Genomic DNA, 10,980 nt, shown 5'->3' on the forward strand with positions numbered 1-10,980 from the left:
ATAGCTGGACCATCTTTGGGAGGGAGCATCAATAGCCACTAAGTCTTGTCGGGATTGAGTGCCAGCTTGTTCGTACCCATCCAGACCCTAACAGCCTCCAAGCACTGGCACATCACTTCCACCACTTCACTGAGTTGGCACGGGGCGGACAGATACAGCTGCATATCGTCCGCATACTGGTGGTACTTGATCCCGTGCTGTCGCATGATCTCACCCAGCGGCTTCATGTATAATGGACTCATTATAGTTTACAGTATGTATGCCAAGTCTCTAAGAAAGATCTGTTATTCCTGTGTTCATCATATCTTTGCAAGCATGTGCCCAATGATTGATGCATGTCAAAGGCATTTTATTTTTTATACAAAAGCTTATAATTATTAATAATAAGTCAGTAAGCAGAACAATGAGCCATGCCACATCATAATTAATTGCACTGGAAAACACTCAGATCATATTTGGAAAACAACACACATTTCTCCCCTATTGCCCCTACTATTCCGCTTTTTGAAACAGGAGCCTTCAGATAAAGCACTTTCATTGGGCTTTGTAAATAATGGCAGTGGTATTTTGGTCACAACAGACCAAAGGTCTTGAGCAGAACCAGCACAATAAAGTATGTAGCAATCAGTTCTAAATATGAGCTGCATGGATGGCACATCTTTAGAGGCATGAAAAGTTTGGAGGAAACTTTCAATCAGAGCTGCACTACTTGTTCTTTAGGAAATGTGTTTACCCCAAACCAAACCACCCCATTACAATGTACTTTGCTCCCTTTGTTTCTCTCTAGTCTCCCTAGAGGACTACTTTTCACTGCCGTTCCATCTCTTTCCTCTCCTAGTTCCTCATTTGTTGGCTGAAGCTGGAAAAAGAAAAAGTCTATTTTGCAGATTCATGGGAATCTAGTATATGTAACTGGAATGCTGTTGGTGATATGCTTTGGGGCAGGACATGTTCATAAAAAAAATAATGTGTGGGTTTTTTATGTTATGTGAAATTTTCATAAGGTAGGGATTTTGAGGATGCATTGTCTAGTGAAGGAAAAATGACTGATTCTTCTGTATTAAATTTTCTATGTTGTAGCATAAATAAATAATTTTATATATACATTTTATATATTGAAGTATAGTCAACTTGGCATGTGTTAAGAGAAGGGTAGAATTGAAACTGTATAGTTCAAATAAATAACAATGGAAAAGAATTGTTGATGGTTGTATTATTGCAAAAATTTAATCAACGGATTGTATGAGTAGAGGGTAACAAAAGATCAGAAATGTTATTTACTTTGGGAAATTTCAGAATTATACGTAACAGACCATATTGTTGAGTATTATCAGATTAATTGATTTCATTGTCCTAGAAGTGCAAGCCTTTGTGTTGTCTGCTTAGAAATACAACCCATTGAATTATTGTAAAGTGGTCTGATTCAGTAATGATGAATTAAATATATATATAAACAAGAATACATGGGAATGCACCTGAATTAATCTGGGTTTACAAGAGTGATGTGTTCAGTGAAAGTTATCTAGAAAAGAAATATAAAACTTTCTTTTTTATCCTTGGGTGCCTTTTTAATTTTTTCTGACTATAGACTGAGCAAAATAATCATATATTGAAGCTTCACATTTTATTAGTTTGCATACACATTGTTATTTTGCAGTACAGTGCTTTACAATAGCATTTCCAGTAAATTGACTCTTGTATATTTGCAGAAAATCTTCCAGTCTTCTAATTCTTAGAATATTGGTTAGCTACAGAGATGAAACAGCCAAAAGCCATTATTGTGAATTAATTCTGTGAAGACATCAGCTTGACTCATTGTGATCTATCAGTTAAAAAAGCAAAACAAAAAAGTACATGAAATCAGTAACATTATGATAGGAATCACACGTGTATGATGGACTGTAATTTTCCTTCTTTAGACTATTTTGCATACAGTATGATACAATATGATATATACATTTTTAATTAAGAAACCAGCATTATAGTTTTGAAGATCTTGCTCTGGGTATGGATCTATTTAGAACACTTTGCTACAGCACACTGTAGAGACACTTGATATAATTGTCCATCTAGTATTTCCTGATTCCTGGTTTTATACAATTTCATACCATTTGGATTCTAGTATACTGGCTTTTTAAATGATCATGTTTATGCCAAAGTACAGGAACTAAAAGATAATCATATTTTATTGTTATTTCCTCATCAAATGTATACACAATCTATAGCAACCTGCAAGCTTAGAGTTCATTTAACTTCTAAATTTGATAACAATTTCAGTGAGAAAATGCAATATCTACTCTGAACCAGAAGATACCAAGTCATAATGCATTGTAATCACAGGTTTTAAATTTTCTTATAACTTTAGTGAAAGTTGCCTAAAATTACCTAGAAATGCAGTACAGAAGATAAAAACTGACAGTACAATATCTTTCATCAGACGTATGATTTCTAATAGCTGACAATCTTCCAAAGCACAGGGCCTTTCTGTTACTGATACTGATCTACAGTGTTTCTACTTTTTATGCTAATACAAACTCCAATATATTTTCTAGTGGTATACAGTAAGAAACAGTAAGTAAGTACAGTAGGGAAGATATTTATTTCTTAAAAAGAAAAACACAGAACCTACACAGTACCTTATAAAAATGTGACACAAGGCAAATTTATTTCTGAAATCTCAGGACTTAGATAACTTCCAAGGAAAGAGAAAAGCCAATTTTAAGATTTCTGTAGTGCCATTCTTGGTATCTGACAACATCTCTGTCAGGAGCTCCTTCAAGACATCTTGGTACTTTTCCAGCTGCTTGGAATTCAGATGTATTCCAATTTCCACTGGAGCAATCACCTATGAAGGAGAAGTTGGTTAACATGTAAGGCAAGCCAACATTTTAACCACTCATATATACTAGACAGAAGTCACATAAATGGGAATTTATTATTGATGAATGTTATTGGTAAAGAGGTTTCTCAATTTAGATTTTAGCTTGTGATCTGTGAATAGGGTTAAGCTGCTTTTCTCAAAGAATGATTGTATTTATTGTTCTTACAGGTTTTGATAGTTTATCCCTTTTTGAAGTCTTTGAGGCTGTAGTCCAGTTCACAATGAGGCATGCATATCAATGACTGTTGAACTATTGGACTGTGATTGATTCAAACATCTGGAATAGCAAGAACATTAGATTTCATACACAAGAATATGGAGTTCCTCAAGTGGAAAAATCTCTCCTGAAAACATAAAAACTCCCAATGTTCAGAGAATAGAATGCAAAAAAAACAAACATATTTGCTCCTGTTGCTTTCTTTCATGGTTTTTGAACATTTTTAATAAGTAACACAGAAGGATTAAAGAGAATCATGAGAGATGCAATAATTTGGGGATGGATTGGGACATTTTAAAGGGCTCTTGTGATTTGTATGCAGTCTTTTGAGAGAGACACAATATTAATTTTCATAATTGCATAATTGCACCCTTTGGATGTTATCTGCTGGGACTTGCTAACAGTGAACGGTAGATAGTATCTACGTTTTCAGAATAGTGTTGCTGGTGTTACACAGATGAAACGTGAAGGAAGAAATAATGGACATAAATTTAGCCTTTGAAATGAAGGCATCGGAATTACCTTTTCAACATTGTTACAAATGTTCTATATCTTCCTTCGTAATGCTGGAAATGGTGTGCTATATGTAAATGTAATAGTCTAGTGGCACAAAAATATAGAGTAAATTCAAGGTGCATCACTTTTTCATCTAAAGCAAATATACAAAAAAATAGTACAAGATGCACAAGTTGTCAGTTGAAGGCAATAGTTACAGGTTATCAGCATATTGGTGGGTGGAAGAGAAGAATTAGTATGCCAAGCTTAAATTCAAATTGCACTTCCTTTTCCCTGTTCTGATTGTTTAAGTAAGAGAGCAAGGATAAATTAATCTGAAATGATATGGTTTGATCAGTGATGTGTATACCTTGATATGCCTATGTAACATCTTTATTCAAGAGCTGCAATCAGGGGTGGGCTGCTGGGGCTTCGCAGGGCTTTGGGAGAACCTCTAGCTAAGATTCTGTGCAGTTCGGAGAACCCCCAAGTCCCATTCCTGGCTGGTCCAGCCCAGCCCACCCCGCCCCTCGCAGGAATTTCCATGTGGCCCATTTTGGATGCAGGTAAATACAGGGCTTGCACGGAGGCTCGTGGATGGACAAAAATGGGACTACGGGAAGTTCAGGAATGCTGGAAACAGGCCCATTTCTGACCTCAAGAGGGCCTCCAGAGCCTGGTGAGGCTGTTTTTGCCCTCCCGAAATCTTGAGGAAAACTTCCGGAGCCCAGGGAAGGCAAAAATGCCTGTCGTGGTACAAGAGGCTGTCTAGGCCAAGCCCACCACGCCCACCCAGCAACTGGGCAGAGAACCCCTTTTTGAAGCCTAGCCCTGGCTGCAATGGCTATTAGTTGATTTCCGGCTGCAATCCAGGGTATTGGTTTTCCCTTCATGGTTCAGGGCCTGGATATCTGTGGACCTCCTTCTCTCAGTAATGTCTGCATGCCCAATAAGATTAAGATGGCCAGTCCCTTTTCTCGTGAATAATAATCTGCGAGGATCTTGAAAGCATTCCTTTCTTGTTGTGGCTGCTGCACTTTGGAATGGCTTGCCTACTAACATCAAAATGGCCCCTTTTTCCTGGCCTGCAAAATGTTCATTAAACTTATCAGGGCATAAGGATTGTAATTCTATGACTACTTGGGAGAGAAATATTGTTTCTATTTCTAATTTTGAATGCAGTACTTTTGGAGTTTACATCTACCTCCTTTCATTTGTCTTCAGATTTCAATTCCCCCCCACCCCCCAAAAAAGAATGTTAACTGATAGAGGAAAGTCAGAAAAGAACAGTCTAAGGCAAATTAGCTATTTAAGAATAATCAAGTAAATGATCCAGTACAGACAAATGAGATTAGAGGAAAGTGGAAAGTCAGTATGGAAACCCTTTATAAACAGGATAAGAGTGTGATGGAAACAGTAAAAGACACAGAATCTATTCCTGTGCCTGCTGCATTAGAAACTGAAGTACATGGGGCAATAGATCACCTGTCAAATAGGAAAACAACCGCTATAGATGAATTAGCAACTTGGCTGTTTAAAGCTCAGTATGGAACAAGACCGTGCAAAGCCTAAAGATTGTGAAAGAATGATGTACATACCCATACTGAATAATGGAGATACAATAGAATGTGCAAATTAGCAAGCCATTGCACTAATTTGTCTCGCAAGCAATGTTTTGCTTAAGATTGTTCAAATAATCAGACAGGGAGAGATAAACCCCACATAAACAAGCAGATTTTAGAAAAGGCAGAGGACATGCGGAAATTATTATCCATAAGATGGGTACTGGAGAAAGCAAGGGAATTTAATTGGCTTTACCTTGGCTTTTTTGAATAGAGTGAGGCATTGTTTTGGACAGCCCATGATACACTGCAGAATAAGGAATGGCTAAGGGGTGTGCCAGAACACATATTAATATATGAAAAATAGCATGAACTAGAAACTATTGTAAAAACTGAGTTTGAAGACAGAATGTTTCACAGTAATGAAGGGAATAAGGCAAGAATGTATATATAGCGAATATGTTATAAAATGTACAACTGAACAAGACAACTGGCATTAAAATCAAAAGTCGCATGAAATATTGGAAATGACTTTTCTTAACTGAAAATGTGTGTGTGTGTGTGTGCGTGCATGTGTACACACAGGTGCACCTTTAAGTAAGCATTGAATCCTGGCAACTGTCTGGACAAGTCCCTGCATTTTTCTTGGCCAGATTTCAGAAGTGGTTTGCCATTGCCTGCTTCCTAGGGCTTAGTGAATGTGACTGATACTAGGTCACAACAGCTGGCTTCATGCCTAAGATGGAACAAAAACTCAGTCTCCAGTTGCTAGCCTGGGTGCCTTAACTAATACACCAAACTAGCATTCTAGTTGATAGTAGAGAAATTTGACAGAGCTTAAGTTGAAAGGAAAAAAAATGGAAATATTCTGGGTTGATATTAAATGTTAAGAAGACAATAGTAAAGTCAACCAACATTTGGTGCCTCACAGTTAACAGTGAAGGTAGCAGTGTCAACGATAGTAGGGGTGACAATATAGAGGCAAGGGCTATTTGCTAGAAATTCATATATTTTATATAAGATATGCAAGTCACAGACAGCTGACAATCTCTGAGCAGGTGAAAGAGATAGTGCAGTATTTATATCCAGTCATACTTTAATTCCTTTAATTCTTTAGTATTCTGACTCCAGAAAGAGATGTTTTTGGGTTTTTGGGTATTCCTTCACTGTTCTCTTGTTCTTTCAAGATGGGTGGATATTCATATCTCTGCATTTCTGCTATCCTGTCTAGATAGGTACTTTCAAGTTAGGCTAGAATTTTCCTGTCATTAAGGATATGTGTCTGGTAAATAGTTTTCTTAGGCTGAAGAATAGTTAAAACAGAAACTGTGTTAATCTTAGGGGAAAGCAATCACAATGTTAGACAAGAATATGAAGGATGAAGATGTCCCCATGGTTACAAGATCAGAATGGTTGGTATTATGGTTTTTCTAGTCATGATTTGGAAGATAAACATCTTCAAATGATGACTTTGGAGACAATAAAATGAACAACAAATGTAACAAACATTATTCCTGGATGGATAAAGACTAGCTGCTCCCCTAAGATCTGAAAGTCTCATACTTGGAACATAAGATTCCAGAGATGGTGGACTAGAAGAAAACTACAATGGTTAGTAAGACATAAGATAGAAACAGTGGATAGGCAGGTCCAAAGAATATGCCTGCAAGATCTAAGGATTGTTCAAGATGGGGGTATTTGTCCATATTGTTGCCAGATTATTAACTGGGTAATTCAGTATTACATTTATACGAACAAGTAGACTTTCTCCCCTACTTTCTGATTAATGGGGGAAGTAACTTTTTTGTCCCTGATTACTTGAACTCATCAATGATAACATCTGAGTCAAATGAACTGAACTTCATGTGAGCTCAAAAGAACAGAAATGAGCATTCATATTTGACTAGTGATTTATGATAATCTTTCTTTCAATCAAGTCAAGTATATCTCATTTTGAAGACTAGAATGGTTTATAATAATAATAATAGTATTTGTACTGCAAGGGAACTTTTATCAGCTAAAGTGTTTTTGGAAAACTATAGGATATCAAGTTGTGCAAAAAAGAATAAAGCAGATTTTGCCTGCAAATGTCTCAGTCTAAGAATATTGAAATAAATTTTGCTTGTATTAGGTTTCTCTGTATGTCCCCAGATACACTGTATGTAAGCCCCCAGATACACTTTCTGATATTTCAGAAAAACTGTCTTACTATATATATATATATATACCTGCTTAATTGTCATAATCCAAAGAATAGTGTACCTTGATAACTTGCCCTTCATCTTCTGCAAATTCAACAAAATCTCTTGTGTCAAGTGATTTCTTCTGGGCTTGATTCTTTTCTTTCTCCTGGAGATGTATGGAAAGACACAATAATCAAGTAGGCCAGCTTTTCTCTTGTTTTCATTATGGCACTTTAGTACATATATCATACATGATTTTTAAATATATTGTAGTAGGCATTTCCTGAGAAAGTAAATTAAGCTTTGCTAAGATAATTTGGACAGTGGTCTGCTTGATTTTCCAGCAATTTTTGCTTAAATAAATTCTTATTATCGTGTCTTCTTTGAATTAATTTGGTAACGCACATGGGTTCATTTGGATGGTGTGACAGCTGCCTCAGAGACTGAACCCAACAATGCCAAGACCCGAATAATCATAACTATTTAAGAAATAGACTATTGTTCTACTTCAGTGAAATTTGAAGGCAGGAAGCAAATCTAAATTATTAACCTCAAAGCCAAATTCTGATTCTATATTCTAGCTGATTTCCAATGTTTAGAAAATAAAAATAGTAAAATATTGCTAGAGGAGGACAAAATGATGCAGTAAAATGGTGAACAGATAGGATTAGAAGAAGCAGAAGGAAATCCAATCACTAGAATATACATAAGTAGATATCCTACTCCAAGTCAGACATTAGTCCATTTAGCTCAATATTGGCTAAGATATTGACCTTTGGCATTCTGGATAGAAAAAGGATGGTCTTATTGTTTCAGATCTTCTCGGAGATCCCTGGAACTGGATTTAAAGCTCAGCCACATTCAGCTTTCTGGTCATTGACCCATTTCTCAAGAGGCTCACCTGCATTCTTCTGAAATCTTCACGGCTATAGAAGGCAAGGTACCCTTCACTCTCTTTAGCCAACATGGCCGTTAGGTAGAGTAGCAGAAGACTAGTTATCACCTTCTTTGGAACCATCCTGAAGCTTAAAAAAATAATTTAAAAGACATTAATAATAATGAGAAAAATGACACTGATCACAAAAGATGATTTTTCCAGGCATCTTTCTTTGACTTCTGAGTCCATGTTTGCCTAATATTTTCAACTGTGGCTGGATATTAGCTAGAAATTATTGTCTTAGTTAAAGTTAAGCAATTGTTTCTTGTTCCTGGCTGGAAAGAACCTCCCACAAATGTGGTAACTATAAAATATAGTTCTATGGCTTCGGTGCACTGTTTCACTGGGGTTATTATGTAACAAAAAGAAAACTTTTCTTTAGGCCTTTGGAATCTCTGCAATTTACACATCAATTGGCACATCTTTCTAAAGTAGGTTTTCTTTAATCATACATTTGAGTGGGGAAAAAGAGGTTTCGGTGACTTCATCCAGCATACTAAACCCAAAGCCATGTTTTATCAGCTAAAATGGCTGGGTTCACACAATCTTTCTTATACAAAAGCAAAACAGTTACTTTAAGTCTTGACATGCAATATGCGTACAGGTCAAAACTAGATGCTAGTTCTCAGTTATGAGATCAGTGTAGGATTATCTGTGTGTATATATACCTTGCAGTCACATCAGCCCTTTCTTTTAGAATTCTAATTGTAGAGCCTCCGATTTATTGCAGCACATAAAAAAAAAGAGTTTTAACTATTTCCCTACTGTTTTACAAAAGGAAGAAAATCTTCTCTTGTAGTTTGGCCTAAATCATTCTCTTTTTTCCTAAAAATAAATAAGATAAAATAAAATCCGTATGACTGCAAGCCATGCTATTAACAAAGCCTGTCATTAAGATCTTATTAATAGCTTTTATTGGAGTTAAATACAACGTAGGATGCATCCTGAAATCATGATGTTTTTGGTTTTTATTTGCATTATTAGAATTTATGATAAAGCTGCCTTTGCTAATAAAGGGAAATATTTGTAGTTCAGGGATGACATGTGGGGTCAACCCTGAGCAATCCTTGCCCTTGCTTTCTGAGCAAGAAAAAAAGCAAGCTCAGAGAGCACCAAGGACCCCTCATGCCTTGTTTGGTTCAGGTTTAGCACAGTGCTTTATTCCAACCATTTTTTTTATAAACCATATTTGTTTACTGTACTGTTAACCCAGCCAAGAATGGGCTCTTTTCAGTACACCACGGTTAAACATGGCTTAGCATATGCAAACTGAATCTGTATCTCTTATTTAGAATGGTCTGTTCAACCAGTGAGCTCCAGATATTTATGGACTTCCATTTCTATTATTCCCAGTGAACATGACCATTTCAGAACTTAATCTGTATTAACATTTATTTGAACAATGCAATTAGTATTTTGATGGCACATGGATAATGACTGAACTCTCACTAACCAATCTTCAGAGGCAAAAACTTCTGCCAATAGATTTAGGTGCTACTTTAGACTCAGGAGTTCAGTTCTTCCCAATCACTATCATTCATGTATTATGTATGTATGCATATGCATCTGTGTGTGAAAGTCTCTTTTACAACCACTTTCTCTAGTCTGGCACCTTCAAAATGTGCGGACTACTAGGCTGGCAACTCTGAAAGTTTTAACCACAATATGTTTGCTTTTCAGTATAGATTAGGAATTAAAAAAAATGAACCAGAGTCATTTATAAGGATACTTTTTCATGTTCTTTCCGCATTGGTATTTGTAGTCCAGGGTGTAAGATGTTAAGTGCCAACTATCTTGATATCAAATGAATAAAAAGACAAAATTTAAATACAATACACAAATAGCATTTTCAGTTGTAAATAGTTCAAAATATAAATTATGATTTTGATAAGTTCTTATTTAAACTCAATAATACAAAATCTCTTTTTTAGACTTGTAAATCACCCTACTGATATGCAATTGTATCCCTTTCAGATGTATGTAGAAAACATTTTTCTCAGAACTGAAAACAAAGTCAAAAGCTCCAAGAAATATTTTCTCTAAACCAGTAATTTTTCTAAATTGCTGAGGGACATCTGTGTTTGCCTTGTACCTCAGTCATATTCCAATAATTTTATTAGTAATTATTGAGAATTTACCTTAACATTTAGTTCAACAACTAAAGTGCACTTTTAAAAACACCCAATCTGTTCATTCTTGAAAGATGACTAGAGGAAACCAGGTAGCTCTTTATAGAAGGTAGTCTATCTTCTAATTAAGGAATACCTGATAGTGTGATTAGATTAAGCAGAAGGCTACTTCTAGGTCCTCACACCATTCTACATTTTTTTTTTTGGTTGCTTAACAAAACAGAGTGAGTTAGGTCACATTTTCTATTAAGTTATAGTTCATGCTTTACAAACTGTAGTCTTTGAGTTAACATAACCCGTTATTCCAGAATCAATCAAATCACATAAAAGTTTAGTGTAATATATGATTCCAGCATGGCATAATTCACATGTAATTCTAAGATTGTGATAATCTTTAGATTTACATGTGAACTTCATCGTGCTCCAGCCTTCAATTTTCCAATTCCCTGTTCATTTTTGGGTCCAGGCAAATGGTTGGTTATTATATCCAAATCAGCAAACTGTTATTTGGCTGACATATTATACCAATTTACATTATGGTCCAATGTGTTGTGTGAACCTGGTTTATAGCTTATG

General features: G+C 35.8%; 1 protein-coding gene across 1 annotated transcript; it reads right to left on the reverse strand.

The window, feature by feature from the left end:
• Window positions 1-1,627: 1,627 nt before the first annotated feature.
• Window positions 1,628-8,356, reverse strand: MLN (motilin). Its single transcript, XM_032217387.1, has 4 exons — window positions 8,240-8,356; window positions 7,418-7,504; window positions 2,637-2,845; window positions 1,628-1,822 (listed from the first exon to the last, which is right to left on the reverse strand). Exons 1-3 carry the CDS (start codon window positions 8,354-8,356, stop codon window positions 2,678-2,680), a joined length of 372 nt encoding a protein of 123 aa, XP_032073278.1. The 3' UTR covers window positions 1,628-1,822; window positions 2,637-2,677.
• Window positions 8,357-10,980: the final 2,624 nt, after the last annotated feature.

The sequence above is a fragment of the Thamnophis elegans genome, chromosome 5 (genome assembly GCF_009769535.1).
Source record: "Thamnophis elegans isolate rThaEle1 chromosome 5, rThaEle1.pri, whole genome shotgun sequence".
Classification (NCBI taxonomy): domain Eukaryota; kingdom Metazoa; phylum Chordata; class Lepidosauria; order Squamata; family Colubridae; genus Thamnophis; species Thamnophis elegans.

What these genes read in the sequence shown, in the direction of transcription:
- MLN (XM_032217387.1), bottom strand. Translation starts at nt 8,356, where the DNA reads ATGGTTCCAAAGAAGGTGATAACTAGTCTTCTGCTACTCTACCTAACG. An exon ending in AAGATTTCAGAAGAATGCAG is followed by an intron (nt 7,505 to 8,239) that starts GTGAGCCTCTTG and finishes ATACATCTCCAG; the next exon opens with GAGAAAGAAAAGAATCAAGC. An exon ending in ATGAAGGGCAAGTTATCAAG is followed by an intron (nt 2,846 to 7,417) that starts GTACACTATTCT and finishes TCTCCTTCATAG; the next exon opens with GTGATTGCTCCAGTGGAAAT.